The sequence below is a fragment of the Oncorhynchus clarkii genome, chromosome 4 (assembly GCF_045791955.1).
Source record: "Oncorhynchus clarkii lewisi isolate Uvic-CL-2024 chromosome 4, UVic_Ocla_1.0, whole genome shotgun sequence".
In the NCBI taxonomy this organism is placed as follows: domain Eukaryota; kingdom Metazoa; phylum Chordata; class Actinopteri; order Salmoniformes; family Salmonidae; genus Oncorhynchus; species Oncorhynchus clarkii.
The window spans coordinates 60590322-60613964 of NC_092150.1; the positions used below are offsets into that span (position 1 = coordinate 60590322).

The 23643-nt window shown below is 41.9% G+C and overlaps 1 protein-coding gene across 2 annotated transcripts in view; it reads left to right on the forward strand.

Annotated features, from left to right (window-relative positions):
• Window positions 1–23643, forward strand: part of LOC139407035 (ankyrin repeat domain-containing protein 6-like) — a 50273-nt gene that overhangs the window by 11380 nt on the left and 15250 nt on the right. The window contains exon 2 of one of the 2 annotated variants that reach the window (XM_071150327.1): window positions 22790–23111. In XM_071150327.1, coding sequence (XP_071006428.1) covers window positions 22986–23111 — 126 coding nt within the window. In that variant the 5' untranslated portion in view covers window positions 22790–22985. Of the gene's footprint in view, window positions 1–22686; window positions 23112–23643 lie in introns of those variants that run through there. The other variant, XM_071150326.1, reaches the window with a different exon arrangement.

Here is a 23643-nt window from a genome sequence, read left to right on the forward strand (position 1 = left end):
TCAGTTGTTCTACAAACGTTGGGCTGCATGATGTGACTAATGATGATTTGAAAAAAGTCGCTTGAAAGGCATGAGCTCTAATGTTTTAGATAAAATAACAGCATCTGGAGGATGCCGCAACACCCTCCCTTCGGTCTGCCATTGTGTGTGGGACGATGAGATGGAAGCAAACTCCATCTCATGTGCACTGCAGAAACATGCTAAACAAACAGTGCTAGGTGCCTGCGCACTTGTAACTTTGAGAGAGTAAACCTTTTTTTTTTAAAGATATTCTTCTTAGTTAGATGTAAAATTGCGCGATCTCTAAGATCTCCCTGTGAAAATTAAATGACAGATTTCTTGAGTTATTTCAGATTCAGATTATTTTGAGGAAGGGTATACTGGCTACTCCTTTAAAAAGACCTTCACTTGAAAAACTAGAAAAAAAAGCGGCAATAGTACTGTTTGTCCATTTAGAGACGCTGTAGCCAGTATACACATCCTCAAAAGTCAGAATTAATAAAAGATAATCAATGACAGATTTCTTGAGTTGATGTTTTTGACGAGAAGGTCTTAGTCATGCAATTTTACATCTGACTAAGATGTTTGGTGCAGTGTTTCATTAATTTCTTATAGAATGACAAAGACTTTACTGAAGAATCCCTACTGTTGACCAATTACCGACGAAGGGGCGTAGACTTCAGCCACCAATTTCGGCTTGCCTCAAGAAAAAAGATGTAGTGTGCCCGAACAGCTGAAAAAACCCGTAACGAAGTCCGAAAAAAGAAAAAAAAAACTTCAAAATGTTGTCATATTATATGAACAAACTCTTCGGAACCATTTCGGCTGGGAAGCATTCGGACGCCTTTATGAAGGTTAATCAGAATTCTCCTCAACCATATTAAAATTGTAATGCAGAGATAAACCAGAACCAACTACTCAGTTTTACATATTAAATATGTGACAAGAGACATTACAACTGTGACATAAAGGGAACATAACGGGAGGAAATTACGCGATCATGCATTGTGCTGTAAATAATATCCCCATTTTATCCAATCAATCTTAATACCGTATGTGTGATTGAATTATGTTTGTCTGAGGGTGATGCATAGGCCTCGCCTAATTGTGCATTGGAGTATAGCCAGTGTCTTCAGTTTTGTGTTTATCATGAAAAGGCTCATCATGCAGTCAGTGTGTGTAGGAGTTGCCTAGCTGTTTCCCCCGCCTGGCCGTCTCTTGGGTTCCCTGGGGAGCTGATTAGCGTGCCAGTGTGATGGAGAGGTCAGCGCGGCACCAGGTGTGTAACTGGGAAAGGATGACCCATAATGGACGTCTGGGGCTGGGGGCCCATTAAACTTATATGAGATGAGGAAACCAGATAGTGTTATATGGATGAGATTCTTTTTACATTGATTACGGTTTCACTTCCCAGGTGGTGAGACAATGCCTATTATCAACGTACAAGATAAATGAGAAGGGAGAGGAAGGAAGGGGCCATTTAATGATGGGTTACTAGCCTATTACTGCTATGTTGTGTATTTTTTTGTTGTTGAAATTTTAGGGAATTGTGTGATTGTAAAACAGAAGTGCACCTTTTGACATAAATAGTAGGCCATTGAATGAGCAAGTGAATAGCCTGGTGGGACAATAAAAATATATTTCTTTACTCCTTTGCCTTGCAGGTGCTCTAAACCTCTTTATTGGTACAGTAAACGCTTGTCATTATCCACAGCTCCTTGCTCTTTCAGCACAGCCACATCTGCGATCATTAAGTGTTTTAGCGCAGAGGATTTAAGGTGTTTCGCCTATATTAATCTAGCAGCGTGAGGCCACCACTCCAAAAAATATTTGAAAAAACATACAGTATATATATATATACATATGTTGAGAATGGTAAAACGTTTTCAGTGTAAATTTCAATGACTAAAACCAGATAAAGTATGTAGAAAAGATAATGGAGTGTACATTACATCCGGAAAGTATTCAGACCCCTTGACTTTTTCCTAATTTTCTTACGTTACAGGCTTATTCTAAAATGGATTAAATAAATGTTCCTCTTCAATCTACATACAATACCCCATAATTACAAAGTGAAAAGTTTTTTTTGTAAGGACCCATAGTTGACAGTGCATGTCAGAGCAAAAACCAATGCCATGAGGTTGAAGGAATTGTCTGTAAAGCTCCAAGACAGGTTCCACATTTCTGTAGCATTGAAGGTCCTCAAGAACAGTGGCCTCCATCATTCTTAAATGGAAGAAATTTGCAACCACCAAGACTCTTCCTAGAGCTGGCTGCCCGGCCCAAACTGAACAATTGGGAGAGAAGGGCCTTGGTCAGGGAGGTGACCAAGAACCCAATGGTCATACTGACAGAACTCCAGAGTTCCTCTGTGGAGATGGGAGAACCTTCCAGAAGGACAAACATCTCTGCAGCACTCCACCAATCAGGCCTTTTTGGTAGAGTGGCCAGATGGAAGCCACTCCTCAGTAAAAGGCGTATGACAGCCCACATGGAGTTTGCCAAAAGGTATCTAAAAGGACTCAGCCATGAGAAATAAGATTCTCTGGTCTGATGCAACCAAGATTGAACTATTTGGCCTGAATGTCAAGCGTGTCTTCTGGAGTAAACCTGGCACCATCCCTACGGTGAAGCATGGTGGTGGAAGCATCATGCTGTGGGGATATTTTTCAGCGGCCGGGACAGGGAGACTAGTCAGGGTTGAGGGAAAGATGAATGGAGCAAAGTTCTCCAGAGAGCTCAGGTCCTCAGACTGGGGAGAAGGTTCACCTTTCAACAGGACAACAACACTAAGCACACAGCCAAGACAATGCAGGAGTGGCTTCAGGACAAGTCTCTGAATGCCCTTGAGTGTCCCAGCCATATTCCGAACATCTCTGGAGAGACCTGAAAATAGCTGTGCAGCAACGCTCCCCATCCAACCCGACAGAGCTTGAGAGTATCTGCAGAGAAGAATGGGAGAAACTCCCCAAATACAGCTGTGCCAAGCAAGTAGCGCCATACCCAAGAAGACTCAAGGCTGTAATTGTTGCCAAAGGTGCTTCAACAAAGTACTGAGTAAAAGGTCTGAATACTTTATACATTTGCACACAAAAAAATCAAAAACCTGTTTTTGCTTTGTCATTACGGGGTATTGTATATAGATTGATGAGTAAAATGTATAATATTCTTTTGAAATAAGGCTGTAATGTAAAAAAAAAAAAAAAGTGGAAAAAGTATACTTAAAAATATAAACGCAACATGCGAAAATTCCAAGTTATACTTCATTTCAGTCAATTGAAATGAGTTCATTAGGCCCTAATATGTGGATTTCACATGACTGGGAATACAGATAGGCATGTTGTTCACAGATGCCTTAAATTAAAGGGTAGGAGGGGTGGATGAGAAAACCCGTCAGTAAATGGTACAAACACCATTTGCCTCATGCAGTGCGACATCTCCTTTGCATAGAGTTGATCAGGCGCTTGACTGTGGCCTGTGGAATGTTGTCCAACTCCTCTTCAATGGCTGTGCGAAGTTGCTGGATATTGGTGGGAACTGGAACACTCTGTTGTACACGTCATGCTCAATGGGTGACATGTCTTGTGAGTATGCAGGCCATGGAAGAACTGGGACATTTTCAGCTTCCGGGAATTGTGTACAGATCCTTACGACATGGGGCCGTGCATGATCGTGCTGAAACATGAGGTGATGGCGGCGGATGAATGGTACGACAATAGGCCTCAGGATCTCGTTGCGGTATCTCTTTGCATTTAAATTGCCATCGATAAAATTCTATTGTGCTCGTTGTCCGTAGCTTATGCCTTCCCGTAACCCCACCGCCACCATGGGGCACTCTATTCACAATGTTGACATTAGCAAACCACTCGCCCACACTACGCCATATACATTGTCTGCGGTTGTGAGGCCGGTTAGACGTACTGCCAAATTCTCTAAAACGAGGTTAGTGGTGGCCTATGGTAGAGAAATGAACATTACATTCTCTGTCAACAGCTCTGGTGGACATTCCTGCAGTCAGCATGCCAGTTGCCCGCTCCCTCAAAACTTGAGACATCTGTGGCATTGTGTTATGACAAAACTGCACATTTTAGAGTGGCCTTTTGTTGTACCCAGCACAAGGTACACCTATGTAATGACCATGCTGTTTAATACACTTCTTGATATGCCACACCAGTCCAGTGAATGGATTATCTTGGCAAAGGAGAAATGCTCACTAGCAGGGATGTAAACAAATTTGTGCAAGAAATTAAATAAATGAAAAATATTCTGCCAATGGAACATTTCTGGGATATTTATTTCAGGTCATGACACATGGGACCAAAACATTGCATGTAGCGTTTATATTTTTGTTCAGTGTATTTTCAAATAAGATTCTTTGAGATCTAACAATCACCAAAATAAGACAGTCATGACATGGGGCCACCATTGATTTATTTATGTTTCAGTCACTCACATAGCATGAAGAACACGGCATAAGCTTTGGCAAAATGTGTAGACATTAGCTTTGAAACAGCAACATTGAGTCTCTGCGGCCAAGAGGTCCTTTAAAAAAAGTGGGTCTGAGATGGTCCACCCCACCCCACGCTGCTGAAACATATTGATGTTTGGTCCTTCTTTTCAGAGGCAGGCTGAAAGGAGATGCTCCAAACAAAGCAGTGGGGGGAGTAAGTCTTCTCTGCAGGCTGCGCCTCAGCCTTCATTTCACACAAACATTTGTTAGTCCTCTGCAGCTGGAGACTGGGTGACAAGGCTGGCAGGCCCTTTGCTGTGCACTTGCTAGTGTGTGTGTGGGGAGAGGGGCATTTCCATATAAACGAACCTGTGAGCACCAACGTGAAGTTCATAGGAGCGTGTCAAAGGAAAGCTAAGAGTCTGTTTTAGAGAAATATATATATATATATATATATATATATATATATAAACCATTTTTCATCTTACAATTTTTTTTAAATAAGCAAAAGCTTTGATTTCTGGTCAACAGATGGAAAGCGGGTCTTTGAAATACATCAAAACATAATAATGCTGAAGTAAATACCCTTGGCCAAAAATATCACTTTTTAGTTGGACAAATCCTTTGCCTTCTTGGACTGTAAGTTGAAGAAACATTGCCTTGTAATTATATTACCAAAACTCCACATATCTAAGATATTTTCAAATTTCTCACCCTCATGAGGGAGGATATTGACAGTTTCCATAAGTAAGCAATAAAGGTAGACCTACCAATTAGTGTTTTCACTGATATAAAGTTTGGTAATGATTTTTTTTAATTTTTTTTATTGCTTTGGTACTGGTACTATTTTCACAAGTATGTGGTACATTTTCACAACGTTTAGTACAAAACTGGTCCGACTTGAAGCAGCCCGTCTTTCATCCAAAACCTGTCATTTTGTGCATATGTTTGGATGTAAACATCTCATCACACAACCATTTGATTCATATTATAAGTTTATTGGGAAATGTAATAGAACATTGGGTTAATCACCAAAACACAGCTTAATATATTTTCAATTGAGTCATTTTAACTACCAGTTAATCCAATAGCATATAATGCAAGATAAACGTTTCAAATCGCCCTTAGAAATGCTGAAAGTAATATGCTATAGTACTGTAAATTACAGCAGATTACAGTTTTAGGCAATGCACTTACATTACCCAACAAAATTGACAGAAAATCTATAATTTCCATAATATATACCCAATGTGTAATCAGTCATTTTTCAGATACATTTGCCACGTACAGTAGGTCTAATGAAATGTAATGCACGCATTCATTTGCATCAAGCCTGTCTTGAGCATTTGGCCATAAATTCTCATCCACATCACAGTGAATGTCCTCATTCACTACATAATGAGCTGATGATGGCGCCGAAGGAGATGGCTGCCATTTTACGTGCCCCTAACCAATTGTGCCATTGTGTGTTTTCGCATTATTTGTAACTTAGTTTGTTCATAATGTTTCTGCCACCGTCTCTAATGACCGAAAAGAGCTCCTGGATATCAGGACAATGCTCTCGTGCACAAAGTGAGGTCCATACAGAAATTTGTAAAGATCAGTGTGGAACAATTTGACTGGCCTTCCCAGAGCCCTGATCTCAACCCCATCGAACACCATTGGGATGAATTGGAACACCGACTGCGAGCCAGGCCTATTTGCACATCAGTGCCCGACCTCCCTATTGCTCTTGTGGCAGGATGGAAGCAAGTCCCCGCAGCAATGTTCCAACATCTAGTGGAAAGCCTTCCCAGAAGAGTGGAGGCTGTTGTAGCAGCAAAGGGGGGGATCAACTCCATATTGATGCCCGTGATTTTGGGAATTAGATGTTCGACGAGCAGGTGTCCACATACTTACGGTCATGTAGTGTATACTTGTGATGGTTCACAGTAGCATCACACACAATCACCCTTTAAAAATACATTTTTTTTATAGTATAGTTCCATTATGATGTTGTGAAATAGCATGTGCATAAAATAGTATCAGTAATACAGTATATAGTGTTGTACTTGAACATACTCGGCCCGCAGTTGTTTCCCCCGGTCGTCGTTTCTCTCAAAAGGCACCGGGTAAATGGGTTTTATAGATACCTGGTGTCTCTTCAAAAGGCGGGTGTTTGTTGGTAGGTTGACTGATGCCACGTTGGCAAAGGTGTCATCGTTCTCCCCAATGGCCTGCTTTATTTCGGACAGCCGTATGTCATTCCTGGCCCTCAGAATTTCCACCACTGCTGGTCGGTCAACACACGGCCACAGACAACACCATGGGGTCTTCTGTCAATTCTGAGGGTAGAACAGAGTCTACTGTCAATAGATCATACTGAAACATGTTTTGTGAAATTTACATGCGTTACAATTTCATTTACTGTAAATGTAATGGTAACGCATAGTGCATATCCTTCAGACTTACCAGTTTTCTTGGCGAAATGTTCTCAAGATTGAATGTATCTTTTCAGATTGAGGTGAACTAAATTTGACCGCCTCTGCAATTGTAAGGCCTCTGTTTACCACGTGGTCAACGACGATGGTCCGGACTTCATTAGACACAACAGTTCCCTGCCGTCTGCCTCCCTCTCTCTGATGGGCCTCTTTCCCACTAGCTCTTTGATGTCTTCCTCTCCCTTGCTGTCTATCCTGCGTCGTGTTGAAAGAATTTGCAAGTGTTCACACACCCACTTTTATATGGTGGCCAATTGTGGTTCAATTAGTAATAACGAGTAGTCATTACGTATGGTTATGATGTATCTTACATGTCATTTTGTTTATACTTTACAAACACACATTTGTGAGTATTGTGAGCATTGGATTGTGAAAGGCCATTACTTTTTCTGAAAGGTATTTCATATAAAGAAAGGTTACTGTGTGAGTGTTGTGTGTTGTACTTAGTCAATTGAAAATGGGCTTTAAAGTTATTTTAAACAGCCTTTTAGAATATCTATTTTGATTTTTGTACTAAGAGAAGTGAAATTTTACCATATACTTGTGAAAATAGTACCAAAGCTCTAAAAAAAACTGTAAGTGATTAAAACTCAGTAACAGAATTACTGCCATTGAATTGGTCACAATGGTAAATCATAGTAAACAGAAACTACCTGCTTATACCGTCCTCCCTTCCACTGGCATACTGTTATGTTCAGCTCATCATTTTTTTTCCTTCGCTTTCTGTCGTCTGGTGGCCAAAGCAAGACTGTGAAAACAGTCTGGACAACACCTCCCTCTCATTCTCTCTCACTGCCACTCTCTTCTCTCTCCAGTTAATGTCACCTCTCCCGGCTCTTACTGACACCTCCCGGGATACCTACCACCTAACCTCTTTCCATTTACTGTAACAAGCATTCTCACCCACTGAGCACCGACCGACAACGGACGTCCGTGGACGTTGAAAAATAGTTGAAATTTGGTCAGTTGACCCTGGCCGGAGCCAATCTGAACCAATCATGGACGTCTATGTTTCACAAGTTTGGGTTGTTCAGTACAGTGCAGTAGAGCACACTAGTATTATGTACTGTATTGTTCTATACCCTACTCTACTGAACATATCTTATTGTATGTACTCTACTGTACTCTACTGAACTGTGCTGTGCTATGCTGTACTGTACTCCACTGTACTCTACGTTGCTGTACCGTGATTTCCAAACGTTTGAAACTTATTTGTCTATGATTGTTTCAGATTTGGTCTGGTCCGGACCAACCAAATGTGGTCTTGTTTGGGGGCGGAGTTCATTACAATAATAGCCCGTGTGTAGGCTAATATCCAAATATGCAAAATAAGGATGTTACAAATAAAGTTTGTAATTTCCACCTTAAAATGTCAGACTTGATATGTCCTAATGAAAAATGTAGCAACCAATACAAAATAAATTCCATGAATTATAATCCATATAATAATTAACAATTTCTGTTGCTGCAGTATAATATTTCTGCTGTAGAAACGGGCTCAAATGAAGATCCTACATATGTATTTAACAGAGTTTTTGGAAAAGGTGGTCGCATAAAAAACACCATAGATTTTCTGTTACCAAACGTTGTCTTCCAGTAAATGTGTTTTTGGAAAATTGTCTGTGTTCAAAGTAGTCCTTTTTGCATAGAGTTGTATGGTTTGTTAAACTTTGAAATCAGTGGTTTTTGTCTGGCATACATTTTAAAGTGAGAAATCTGAGTCAAAGCGTGATTCCATTACCGTTGAATTACCCAGAGGGAGAGAGAGAGAGATTTGTGTTTGACTGGCCTCTCTCTGACTAACACAAGGGGCCTTTTCTGTTCAGTGGTCCAGGACAATGAATCCAAATCAGATGATTATGATAACTAGATTGGCCAGAGTCTAGAGTCTTTGGTCAGTACAGTATCTTCCCACAGCTGGGAAGTGTGTGTATACTACTGTGGCAGCGCTGGTCTTGTGACAACATCCTAAACCTCACTTATTCATTGTCAATGACTGCATATGAGGCTGAAGTCTTGGCTTGCTATAGAGGTTACGACCCCTGGTAATACCTTTGATGTTGAGTTTCTTCGAAGTGCTGTTAGCGTTATCTCCAGTCTCACATCTGGCAGGCATCAGTAACACACAGAACAGCTTAATTATCACTGTCTACCTACCTCAGAGTAACAACAGCCCAGGAGTCTTTCTTCAAGGCTGACACTCACCAGTCACGAGTTTTGGAATTGGGTCATTTGAAAGTATATGATCTGTATTTAGACTATTTAAACTGACTGACTATTTCGATTTTGTGATTAGTGATGACCATAAATCTCTGATTCAGAAATAAACTCCTTGATCTGTGTGTGTCAGAGGTTTCCAAGGCGCCACCCCTGGAGGAACCGGGGCTATGAGCTCTGAAATAGATCTTGGGATTAGCAAAAGGGTCAACGTTTTGATTTAATCTCTCTCTTTCTCCTTATCTCTCTCTCTGCTCACTCTTTCTCTTGGCCCTTTCTTTCTCTGCCCTCTCTTCTCTCTGCCATCTCCTTTCTCTGCCCTCTCTCTCTTTCTCTCTCTCTGCCTTTGTCTCTCTCTCTCTCTGTTTCTGCCTCTGTTTGCTGGAAGTGGGGGTGGGGAAAGACAGATGGCTGAGTTTGACTAAATACTGGGGACTGGGGAGCCAATCCTGCTCTGGACTGAGTGCTCGTCTCAATCATTGTCCAATCCTGTCACTGATCCCTGTTCCATACTCCGCTGGGGAACACCACTCCAGCATGGAGCATGACCACAGAAGCCACAGCTACAAGTTGTATTTCCGTCAAATGTTTTTTTTTTTTTAATGTGCTGCCAGAAAATCAAATAGATCACAATCCTTTGGGGTCAGACTCAGGAATCTTGTCTCTGCTTACTTCATTACAAACAACAAAGATGCAAGCAATAAGGGTCCCAGCCAAGCTGGCGGCTCACTGAGTTAGTGAAACTGGTCCAGCAGATGCCCTGAGACATAAAAAAAACAACACAAGCAAGGCGTTCTTTTTCAATCCAGAGGCACCTCTCATCTTGCTGTGGCTTCATGGCTTCTTATGTAACCCCCTCTGTCCCCATCGGCGCTAGAAGGTTTATGTAAGAGTAGAGGGAGATCTCTAGAGGAGAGCTACAGCTGGTCCAGAACTCAAGAGGTCAAATCCCTGTGTGTTAGGCTAGCCTATGCCCCAGAGCATGCTAAAGAAAGACGTACTGTTGTTGTGGTAGATGGATGCGGCTCCATCCTGTGCTGTGCTGTGTGGATGTAATGTTGTTGTTTGGACCGGCTCCATCCTGTGCTGTGCTGTGTGGATGTAATGTTGTTGTTTGGACCGGCTCTATCCTGTGCTGTGCTGTGTGGATGTAATGTTGTTGTTTAGACCGGCTCCATCCTGTGCTGTGCTGTGTGGATGTAATGTTGTTGTTTGGACCGGCTCCATCCTGTGCTGTGCTGTGTGGATGTAATGTTGTTGTTTGGACCGGCTCCATCCTGTGCTGTGCTGTGTGGATGTAATGTTGTTGTTTGGACCGGCTCCATCCTGTGCTGTGCTGTGTGCATGTCTCAGGTGGAGGTGAGCATCGCTCTGACTCACTCTGCAGTACATGAAGGCCCGGCAGTGTTGGCTGGCTCCCCGTACTGTTTCTGTTGCCAGGTGTCTGAAAACATTACGCTGGACTCCCTGGGGAACCGTTTGTTTCTGTCAACCAGAATAGCGGTTGTGGGTTTTCTTGACGTGCTTCATGGATATCAAGTGCTGTGCAGTTATTCAGGAGGTGTGCAGTTTTCTCCTCACTTATCGTTCTTGGCACCTACCAACTGACTGCTTAAGTTCCATTGAAGATTAAGCTCTGGAAAATAAAGCCGATCTAGAGGTGTTAAAACACTTTAGACTTTTTAACTTTGGACTAGGACTGGGCGATATATCGTGTTCAAATCACATCAAATGTTATTTGTCACATGCGCCAAATACAACAGTTGTAGACCTTACAGTGAAATGCTTACTTACAAGCCCTTAACCAACAATGCAGTTTTAAGAAAAATAAGTGTCAAGTAAAAAAAATAGGTAAGTAAAACATTTCAATTTAAATAAAAAATGATCAAAGAGAAGCAGTAAAATAACAATAGTGAGGCTATATACAGGGGGTCCCGGTACAGAGTCAATGTGGAGGCTATATACAGGGGGTCCCGGTACAGAGTCAATGTGGAGGCTATATACAGGGGGTACCGGTACAGAGTCAATGTGGAGGCTATATATAGGGGGTACCGGTACAGAGTCAATGTGCGGGGGCACAGGTTAGTCGAGGTAATTGACGTAATATGTACATGTAGGTAGAGTTAAAGGGACTATGCATAGATAATAAACTGAGAGTAGCAGCAGCGTAAAAGAGGTGGGGGGGGGGGGGGGTCAATGCAAATAGTGGGTACTCACATTGGGTACGAAGAGCATGATCACACTGTCTTCCGGAACAGCTGATGCACTCATGCATGCTTCAGTGTTGCTTGCCTAGAAGCGAGCATAGAGGTAATTTAGCTCGTCTGGTAGGCTCATGTCACTGGGCAGCTCTCGGCTGTGTTTCCCTTTGTAGTCTGTAATAGTTTGCAAGCGTCGGAGCCGGTGTAGTACAATTCAATCTTAGTCCTGTATTGATGCTTTGCATGTTTGATGGTTCGTCAGAGGGCATAGCGGGATATGTTATAAGCTTCCGGGTTAGAGTCCTGCTCCTTGAGCTTAGTGCGGATGTTGCCTGTAATCCATGACTTCTGGTTGGGGTACTGTGGGGATGACGTTATCGATGCACTTATTGATGAAGCCAGTTACTCATGTGGTGTGCTCCACAATGCCATCGGAAGAATCTCGGAACATATTCCAGTCTGTGCTAGCAAAACAGTCCTGTAGCGTAGCATCTGCGTTATCTAACCACTTATTTATTGACCGAGTCACTGGTACTTACTGCTTTAGTTTTTGCTTGTAAGCAGGAATCAGGAGGATAGAGTTATGGTCAGATTTGCCAAATGGAGGTCAAGGGAGAGCTTTGTAGGAGTCTTTGTGTGTGGAGTAAAGGTGGTCTAGAGTTATTTTTCCTCTGGTTTTAAGGTACTTCAATGTTTTACAATACCGTCTATAACAATATTTTGATACAGTGCTAAACAAATGAAGTTCTACAAATTGGACTACTTTACTGTCAGCTTTGTCCTAGTTTGGTTGAGTATAAAACAATCTGAATGGAAAAAAGCCCATTAAAACCACTTAGAATTCATTTCTTGCAATCTTAGGGTCAGGACGCAATACGGCCAAAAATGAGAAGAATATAATTATATATTATGTTGGCCATATTGCCCGGCCCTTCTTTAGACCATGCCATATTGCAGTGTCGTGAATATAATTAAAATAAGTTTAATAAGGATTCCCTTCAATATGTAATAACATTGTGTGTGTCCCACATGACACCCTGTAGTATAGTCGTATTGTATAGCATAGTATAGTATATCAGTATAGTATAGTGGTATAGTCCTATAGTATAGTAGTATAGTGGTGGTATACTATAGTAGTATAGTATAGTAGTATATTATAATATGCTAGTATAGGGTAGTAGTATAGTATAGTATAGGGTGCCATTTAGGAAGCATACATTTGGTGCAGACATGAACTCGGTCAATACCTTAATCAGATTTGACATTTGTTAATTTCAGTGGGTCAGAGACCATCAGAAAACCCCAAAGTATGGACAGTTTCAGCCACCCCTCTGTTTGACAGGAGAATACGCTGTCTATGCCAAAGATAAAAAATGGCACAATGATGATGGACCAAGCATTAGCTGAATGAGTTATCATCAGCTGCAGTACGGCTTATGTCTCTTGGTGCGTCTATGAATGTAGTCCTTCACGTTCGCAAAGTTTTCCTCAAACTCTTACAACAAGTAGCCTACAGTCTCGAGGGCATGTCTGATGTCAGAACTACAGTGTCGGTTAATACATGACAGTGCCCCAGGGTTGAAAGAGTTATGCTTGAGTATTTTGGCTGACCTCTTTTCGCTGCTATTTGACAGCTCAAGGAGTAAACAGCGGCCTAAGGTATTGCAACGTGGTCAAGCTAGTTGAGGCGGGCAGCCTCCTTTATAACCATTTAACTGTGATTAAATGTAATCGAAAATGTAATCTACTTCATCCCCAAAAGTAACTATTTATGATGATCCATAAACAATAACTAGTAATACTACATACTCCAAAAAAGGCTCAAATCTCACCGTTCTGATAAAAATAGTTGATGTATTTCCTATTCAACAAAACTGTCTGAATAATGCTTAAAATTACATATGCTTTCTAAATATAGTATAATCAAATTATGAAACTACTAACTTATAAGATTTCACCTTCCTTCACTGTAAAATACATATTTCTATGTTTAGTGTTTGAGACAATGTGCATCTTTTCTAAAAGCCTATCTTGATCACAACGTCTGCCCCCATTACTGTGAACGTCTCACAGAGCTCTAGCTTGACTTCTTGAACTTTATGTCTCTGACAAACCAAAAGTGTTTTTTGTTTCAAATCTATTTGACATTAATGGCTATAAATCGATCTCTGAATGTGCTACCATGATGAAATCACTTTCTCCTGCTGCGCTACAATGTAAGGATTGTAGGTTTGTGACATAGGGTTCAGCCAAGAGTTGATGGACAGTCAGAAGAGCGAATAAAACGGTAGGAGAGACATCCCAGCTACAAGTGGTTTCACATCTTACATCACACAGGCTTAATTATACTACTGGGAACCAGGGCTATCGTTCAATGCTAGCCGTTTTGATCTACGGTATCCACAGATTTATTTATAAGCGAAAATGTTTGATCGGAGCCGGCACCATAACCACGCAGGTCCCCTAAACAGGGAACTTTACATTTAAGAGGATTTATTAATATGCTTGAGTATATCACCTCAGAAACTATCCCAGACAAGTCCACCCATCTTCCCATTGGTGTGGATGGAAACTGCCTGGGGACCTGACTTTCCCTCAGATTCACTAGATGCCAATCCAGGGATAGATCAAACTACATTGAGGGAGAAGAAGGTTAAAACTAGCAGTCTCGAAACATGCCTGTATAAAAAAATACTTTGTGTCCTAGGCCTCCTCCCTCTCAAAATTGGTATGAAAATCAAAGAGAGCTTGGCATTTCTTAGTTTTGAACCGAGTCCTGAGTTCCTGAAAGGTTTGCACAAAAGCCCTGTTGCCTAGCTGTCTGTGAGGATCCCTGTTCTGTCGGCCTTTGTGTGTGGCTATATGGCTGAACAGACATCTTATGGAGATCCACAAGAATGCAGAGGGGGAGAGACTTTCTCCTTACTTCATCTTATTCATTTCTCAGCTGGCAGGAGGGAGTCATTTAAATGTTACCATAGTACATTTAGCAACCATTTTAACTCAAAGAAAATGTATTTCAGAAAAAAAACTCTTCTTTGACTAGTTACAGTGCATTCCTGATGAATAGAATAGTAGTTTTTGCATTGTGCACAGGCGTTCTCTTCTAAATAGCCAACGAAAGGTGACTTTTTTCCATGTCAAGTTTATGACATGTTAAAATAGCCCTTGTCAATCAGAAACATTTCAACGTGTCTTAATCTGTGTGTGAATTATCCATGCATGGCATTCTGCAGATTTGTACGGGTATAATCACTGCCTTGCTTTTCTTAACCCCCCCTTAGGACATTTCAGAGACTCACCATCTCTAGATAGAAAGCTCTGGAATGTCTTTGCCTGTAAGATCTAGACAGGGGAAATGGCTTCCTCCTTCAGATGCTTCAGTATGATGACATCATTGAGAGTTACATAGATGTTTGTGGAATGAGATATTGGTTGATATTGCAAGAAAATCTGCTCTTGGACTCCAGTAATTGTTTTCAATATTGGTTTCATAAAAAGTAATGTTCTCCGTTTGATTCTAATGGATTTAAGATGTAATGCTTGTATGGAAGATATTCCCCAGGTCAGATTCAACTTTTTGTCATAGCATATTTACTATGCTTCTATTTTAAAGTGACAGAAGATTACAGCACAGCTAGAGTGCCTTCAGAAACTATTCACACCCCTTGACTTTTTCCACATTTTGTTGTGTTACAGACTGAATTCAAAATGGATTCAATTGAGATGTTGTGTCACTGGCCGACACAGAATACCCCATAATGTCAAAGTGGAATTATGATTTTAGATTTTTTATTAAAAATTGAAACGTTTTTGAATGACTACTTCATCTCTGTACCACATACAATTATCTGTAAGATCTCTCAGTCGAGCAGTGAATTTGAAACACAGATTCAACCACAAAGACCAGGGAGGTTTTCCAATGCCTCGCAAAGAAAGGGGACAGGGGAATACCTAGTCAGTTGCACAACTGAATGCATTCAACCTAAATGAGTCTTCCACATTTAACCCAACCCCTTGTTGTTGCCTTAATCGACATCCACGTCATCGGCACTCGGGGAGCAATTGTTGTGGTGGTTAACTGCCTTTCTCAAGGGCAGAACAGCCAATTTATTTTAACCAGCCTCCTTTCGGTTATTTTTAGGATAAAAATACACGGAATCGAGCTAAACACAGGCAAAATCCTGGAGGAAAACCTGGTTCAGTCTGCATTCCAACAGACACTGGGAGACAAATTACATTTTGAGCAGGCCAATAACCTAAAACACAGGGCCAAACGTACACTTGTGTGGCTTACCAATACCACATTGAATGTTCCTGAGTGGCCTAGTTACAGTTTTGACTTTAATCGGCTCGAAAATCTATGGCAATACTTGAAAATGGCTAACTAGCGATGATCAACAACCTACTTGACAGAGCCTGACGAATTTTAAGTGCAAGTATTGTACAATCCAGGTGTGCAAAGCTCTTACCCAGAAAGAGTCACATCTGTACATAGCTGCCAAAGGTGATTCTAACATGTTTTGACCAAGGCGTGTGAAAACTTATGTAAATGAAACATTTCTGTATTTCATGTTCAATACATTTGCAAAAAAAAATGGATTTGATCCGTTTTGAATTCAGGCTGTGACACAACCAAATGTGGAATAAGTCAAAGGGTAGGAATACTTTCTGAAGGCACAGTAAATGTGAAAATGATGCATCGTAGGTAATGAAGGGTTACAGAAGAGGCACAGTGTTTTCTAAACACCCCAGACGTTTTTGGGTCTGCTATGTTTGTTAGACGTGTTAGTGCTCATCCTGGTGTGATCACATTGGCCTGACAATGGCCTAGTTCTAACTCTTTTTAAATGAGGTCCCCCTGGTGTACAATAGAAAGGTCATGGCTTCAGTAATCTCTTATTTTAACCTGGCGTCTGTGATACATCCTGGAAACTGTTTGCAAAATATTAAACAGGAATAGCCTGCAATGCATTCACTGTGCAACAGGTCATTAAAAGAAGAGTAGAGTTTAATTTCTAAATATATATTTTCATATGTTTAGTAATGCAGAACGCTGTTAGTAGGATGTACAGTGTACGTCACACATGCAATACATGCGTGTGACAACTATTTGCAGAGGAATAATTTCAACAGCCACTAGAATAGTTGTCAAAGTGAATTAGACTCAGGGGAATCTGATGAGACATGCATGTTCCTCTCCAGATTGAAACTGAACAATGTTCCAGAAAAATTGTTCTGATTTTTCTTGGTGTCTCTCACTTCATCTGGGAAGATGGCCGTTTGAGCTAATAGTTAGCTCAGGTTCGTCTGATGTTTCGTAGTCGTATCCTTGGACCTGTAAGGTGCCCAGAATGATACAAGTTGAGACATTCCTGTCTAGTACCATCTTTCTCACTTCGATTTTTACCATTGAACTCCCCAGACAACAGTCCTTTATGGCAGGGCCATTTAAAGTGAACTGAGAGAGCCCCTTCCTTTTATAATGGTTGACAGAAGCCACAGATAACACTGAGGTGGGTGCCATTAGCTGTGTAATGATCCAGCCACCTTGAGGCTTTACAGCGTATAGATTCAATAGACTCCGGATTAGAGACACCCGACGGTTATCTTTGCTTTAATCGCAACGCTGTATCATACACACCAACATTCATCTGGTTCATTGGGGCCAGGCCTAGAGGTGTGAGGGACTGTGAGAAGCTTGATTAAAGCCACAGTGAGAGAGGAGCAGGTGGGCCCCGCTGATCTGTAGCCCCGGGGCATGATCAGAGAGACTTGCCTGCTCTGAGCATGCCCAGTCCCTTCATGACAGAAGATCTGACAGAGAGACACTACTCTTAGTATATGGAGATTAGGAAGGTATGTAGCATATGTCCCTGATGAAACAGATGTTTTGAAGTGTTATCAACAGACTTATGGTCTATATGGCTACAGTATAGTCTGCTTGTTTGATTTATTTCGCTTTTCAAAGAGCTTTATCTAGACAATCTGTTGAAGTCGGTAGGGGGGGCTGAGGGAGACATAGACCAGCTTATCCAAACTATTATTAAGACATAGCATGACAGCCGACTTGTTTGGTTCTTTTTGGTTGGTTCGGTGTTGCCTGCGAAATAGGAATGTCTGAAACCTTAGACGAGGTGAGATGGACCAAGCAGTAGACTGAGAGTCCTCGGGGCTCTATAATTAGGATTATCTGCCAGACGCAGAAATGGGAGGTCCATCATCAGGAAAATAAACTGGGTAACTTGTGCAGGGACCTGTATTTTTCAGGATTACACAAAGACATGGTGAGCTTTTTCTTCATGTAACTCTACTTTGCCTCTATGGGAAGCGTAATGTTCTTTCGTGGTATAGATTTACAGCTGTCCCTGGAATGTGTCATTTAAGACTTACCAGCCCATTAACTTACTTCTTGAGTCGTTGAATTTCATTCACCTGCTGTAGACCGAGCCTATATGTTGCGTGGCAAAAGGGGGAACATAATATACTCAAATAATTGCCTCCACTTACAGCACAAATAGCATGAATTGGAAGCTCTGCAATCAAATAGTGAGTAATGTTAAGACATGTAAGGACCCCCTGGGCACACCTCATCATTTCACCGTGGACATTTTGGTAGTATTTGGTTGAGACTTCGATCAACGAGATTTCAACCTTTATTTGTTGAATTCTCAATGTGTTATCACTGCGCTTTCAAACATTTAAAAACACGACAAAGTTCAAATGGGAATACAATGTCAGATATTTTGTATTTATACAATAACAATAAAGGTGCAATGTGCAAAAATCGCTTTTTCATTTCCTGGTTGCTAAAATTCTAATAGTTTGCCTAATTTCCATTTATGTGACAAAACAAGCAAGTATAGTGTAGAGAATCTAAACCGCTGTGAAATATATTTTACGTAACCCCAAATATTCTATTTTCAGCTGTTTGAAGCTCGGTGTACAAACCCGAAAGTAAACCCAACGTAAAAACAAAACATAAGAACTATCGATTCTTAGACTTACTTTCAATGAGAATGACAGATCAATAACTCACGTTTCCATGTGAATTTGGTCGGGGGTCACCCAAAAAGTTACATATTGCAGCTTTAATGCATTATCGCTGTGCTTTCATCTAACAGCACAAACAAATTACGTGGATTGTAGTCGAGATTACATTAAAAGTACATTGTGCAAGTGATCAATGCTGTTTCAGGTTCTGTGCAGATTATTACAGCAGTTGTGAAGCTCTCCACCGACCTGCGACCTTTGCATGCTTTCTTGAACATGCACGCTTTCTATGATTGCATAAGACATTTATAGTTACAGTAGGCTAACCTCAAAATGTGGCCATGGAGGTGTTACTCATTTTACGGTTGAATAAATACTGTTAAATGAGTTTATAAGATAGCCTTTAGGCTATTTACTGTATTATAAAAGTAATATTGAAATGTGTTTGGTTGACAACGCAACCAAATGTCAACATTTAAAGGATATCTAAGGCTTGGATAGTTTCATCTGAGCCACTGGCTTAATCCTATTCTTTAACTTGTATTTTTGGTTTAGTGGTCCCATGGTGTTTATAGTTGCGTACTATTGTTTGTACAGATGAATGTGGTACCTTCAGGCGTTTGGATAATACTCCCAAGGATGAACCAGACTTGTGGAGAGCTACAATTTTTTTTGAGGTCTTGGCTGATTTCTTTTGATTTTCCCATGTCAAGCAAAGAGGCACTGAGTTTGAAGGTAGGCCTTTAAATACATCCACAGGCACACCTCTAATTGACTCAAATGATGTCAATTAGCCTATCAGAAGCTTCTAAAGCCATGACATCATTTACTGGAATTTTTCAAGCTGTTTAAAGGCACAGTCAACTTAGTGTATGTAAACTTCTGAACCACTGGAATTGTGATACAGTGATAAGTTAAATAATCTGTCTGTAAACAATTGTCGGAAGAATTACTTGTTTCCTGCACAAAGTAGATGTCCCAACCGACTTGACAAAACTATAGTTTGTGAACAAGAAATTTGTGGAGTGGTTGAAAAACCAGTTTTAATGACTCCATGTATGTAAACTTCCGACTTCAACTGTAAGTACTCAGACCCTTTGCTATGAGACTCAAAATGTAACTAAGGTGCATCCTGTTTCCATTGATCACCCTTGAGATGTTTCTGCAACTTGATTGGAGTCCACCTGTGGTAAATTCAATTGATTGGACATGATTTGAAAAGGCACACACCTGTCTATATAAGGTCCCACAGTTGACCGTGCATGTCAGCTCAAAATCCAAGCCATGAGGTCGAAGGAATTGTCCGTAGATATCCGAGACAGGATTGTGTCGAGGCACATCTGGGGAAGGGTACCAAAACATTTCTGCAGCATTGTAGGTCCCCAAGAACACAGTGGCCTCCATCATTCTTAAATGGAAGAAGTTTTAAACCACCAAGACTCTTCCTAGAGCTGGCTGCCCGGCCAAACTGAGCAATCGGGAGAGAAGGGCCTTGGTCAGTTAGGTGACCAAGAACCCAATGATCATTCTGACAGAGCTCCAAAGTTCCTTTGTGGAGATGGGAGTACCTTCCAGAAGGACAATCATCTCTGCAGCAAATCACCAATCAGGCCTTAATGTTAGAGTTGTGAGACGGAAGCCACTCCTCAGTAGAAGGCACATGACAGCCCGCTTGGAGTTTGGCAAAAGGCACCTAAAGACTCTCGGACCATGAGAAACAAGATTCTCTGGTCTGATGCAACCAAGAACTCTTTGGCCTGAATGCCAAGAGTCACGTTTGGAGGAAACCTGGCACCATCCCTACTGTGAGGCATGGTGGGGATATTTTTCAGCGGCAGGGACTGGGAGATTAGTCAGAGACTAATCGCTGTGCAGCAACGCTCCCCATCCAACCTGACAGAGCTTGAGAGTATCTGCAGAGAAGCATGGGAGAAACCCCAAAATACACAAGAAGACTCAAGGCTGTAATCGCTGCCAAAGGTGCTTCAACAAAGTGCTGAGTGAAGGGTCTAGTGAGTATTGTGTGTAGATTGATGAAGGGAAAAAAATATTTAATACATTTTAGAATAAGGCTGTACCGTAACAAAATATGCAAGAAGTCAAAGGGTCTGAATACTTTCCGAATGCCCTGTATATATTTACAAAATAATTATGGGGGATTGGAAATGATACAGACAATTCCATTGATGGAAGCCACAATCTACGTGCAATATTAAAGCTGATTTACCCCCCTTAAAAAAATATTTAAAAAAAATGATTTGATCTTAGTAAAAGATTGGCGAAAGAGGAAAAACAAGCAATAGGTCTGCATTTAAATTATAAATTGATGTGCTATATTATGCACACATCTTTTTGCCTTGGTATAGCTTCATCTGGTGTACCATTACAAACCCATATAATGTGGCTGAATGGAATAAATCATTATTTTGTCATATCGCTTACTGTGGCTGTGTCCTTTGATCTCATCACCTTTCATAATGAAGGAACACAAACAGGCCATGCAAGCCGTCAGACCACCATTAGTCATTTCAACAAGCTAATTCACACATACTTCATCTTAAATAACCATGGAGAATGTTCTCGGCAGTTAATTTAGTTTCAACAAGTATGCCTGAATACAGCCTGGCAGATGATCAGCCTTATAATTGAGCTAATAAGCTACATTCAATGGACTCTAGTGGTTTTTCACCAGATGCTGGTGTGTTTCATCAATTCGTTAGTTCCTCTGAGCCAGTTGAAAACATTGACAGATTTGACAGCTCGACACATTGATGGGTTGTAATGATGGTAGTAGGAACTCCAGGAAAGACAACCTTTTTTCCTGAGTCACTCTGCCTGCGGTCACACCAACGCTCGCTCAGCGAACCGCAGAAGTCTGCCTCCTGTATGTGGTTGGTTAAAGCTGTTTTTACTAGCTTTTTTATAACATTATGTCTGATGACATGGCATAAAAGTGAAAACAAAACAGTGTTTGTGTAGAAAGTACTCTCTGTTGTTGGAAATGTCAATCCTTAACCCCTATTCAACCTGTATGAACTCATTTGACAGACAGATCTACTGTGTACAGCTGCTGTCTCCCCCAACAGGAACTAGCCTGTTTTCCCAATTCCCACAGCTGACTATAGTGGGTTAGATCATCCCAGTGCCCAAGAAAAACCGGGTGACATGTCCGAAATGACTATCATCGGTTATCATGAAATTCTTCGAGAGGCTGGTCATGGCCCACTTTAAGGCCAGCATGTCAGGTACCCTGGACATACTTCTATTTGCCTACCGCTCCAACAGATCCACGGAATATCCCATTTCTATCGCTATTCACACGGCCGTAACACATCTGGACAAGAGGAACACCTATGTGACAATTCTGTTGACTGACTACAGTTCAGCAGTCAACATTATTGTTTCCGCCAAGCTCGAAACCAAGCTTTGAGCCCTGGGTCTGGACACCACCCTCTGCAACTGGATCCTGGACTTCCTGATGGGCAGACCACAGGCTGTGAGGATTGGTAAGGTTCACCCATGACTGCATGGGCTTTGCACGACACCAGCTCCATCATCAAGTTTGCTGACGACGACACAGTTGTAGACCTGATAACCAACAATGACGTGTCAGGCTATAGGAAGGAGGTAAGCGAACTGGCATTGTGTTGCCAGGACAACCTCTCCCTCAACGTCAGCAAAACAAAGGAGTTTATTGTTGACTTCAGGAAGCAGAGGAGGGAACATGCCCTGATCCGCATCCATATGACTGCAGTAGAGAGAGTCAGCAGTTTAAAGTTCCTCGGCGTCCACATCACAGAGGACTTGTCATGTACCAACAACACCACCACTCTTGTCAAGAGGACACGACAGCGCCTGTACTTCCTGAGGTGGCTGAAGAAATTCTACATGCCAGCCTGGGTCTTCTCCAAAAAATACTGCTGCACCATCAAGAGCGTCCTGACCGGTTGCATCACGGCCTGGTAGGGGAATTGGTCCTTCCACGATGGCAAGGCCCTCCAGCGGGCCCTCCATATGGCCCAGTACATCGCTGGGACTGTGTTCCCACCCATCCAGGACATCTACTCAAAACAGTATCTGAGGAAGACCTGCAGAATCATCAAAGACACCACACACCCCAATCATAAGCTGTTCACTCCCTTACCGTCAGGTAGACGTATCGGGGCATGAAATCTGATACCAACAGGCTCAGAGACAGTTTTGATCTACAGGCCATCAGACTACTTATCTTTTTTTAAATTTCTTATTGTTGTTGCATTGTCAGTAAGGAACTTGCAAGTAAGCATTTCATTGGACAGTGTATTCCATGTGTGTCCCGTACATACGACTAATAAAACTTGAAACTAGATAGTTAGCAGCAATTAAAATCTCAAAATATTCTCCCCCATTCCCTCCTGGCTTCCTCTTTGCCTGTTATCACCACACACGTGTTTCCTGTTCTCTTCCAGGCGCTGAGGATGACATGAGGGAGCCAACCTGGGAGTGTCCGGAGGTCCGAGCCCTCTCTCTTCTCCTTCTCTCCTCCTCTCTTTCTGCCCACTACCTGTGTGTGTGTGACGGTCATGACTTAGGGTTGGTGTGAGCCCACCCTCCCTTCCTTGGAGCACTGCGTCTTGGAGACAGTGCTTCACTCGCCCTGCTTACATGAGCCAGCAGGACGCGGCTGCGGTCCTCGCACTCTCCGAGCGCCTCCTGGTAGCCTCGCACAAGGGCCAGGCCGACAATGTGGTCCAGCTCATCAACAAGGGTGCAAAAGTAGCCGTCACCAAGGTGAGTGGATTAGAGGAGGTTGTCTTCTGGTGTTTTCATAAGACTTTTGTCTTTTCAATGTGTTTATTATGCCAAGTAGCGGCGGTCACACAGGCTAGGCCACCAGGCTTTTTTTTCTGTCAAACGTGTACTGTGTACCACAGGAGGTTGGTGGCACCTTTACTGGGGAGGACGGGCTTGTGGTAATGGCTGGAGTGGAATAGGTGAAATGGTATCAAATACAAACACATGGTTTCTATGTGTTTGATGCCATTCCATTTGCGCCGATCCAGCCATTTGATGAGCCGTCCTCCCCTCAGCAGCCTCCACTGCTGTGTACTGTTTCTGTGTGTAGCCAATATGGGTGGGTTTGTGTGTCTCAACTGCAGCCTCATTGGGCCACAAGGGCAATGATCATGGGGCAGATTAGTGGGACTGGAGCAGTATATGAATTTATTATAATCCTCACTTTCATGGACTATCTATTAAACTACCCTGTTTCCTCACAGTAAGTTAGAGTAGCTGTATTTTACAGGAAGGAGGAGGAGTTGGA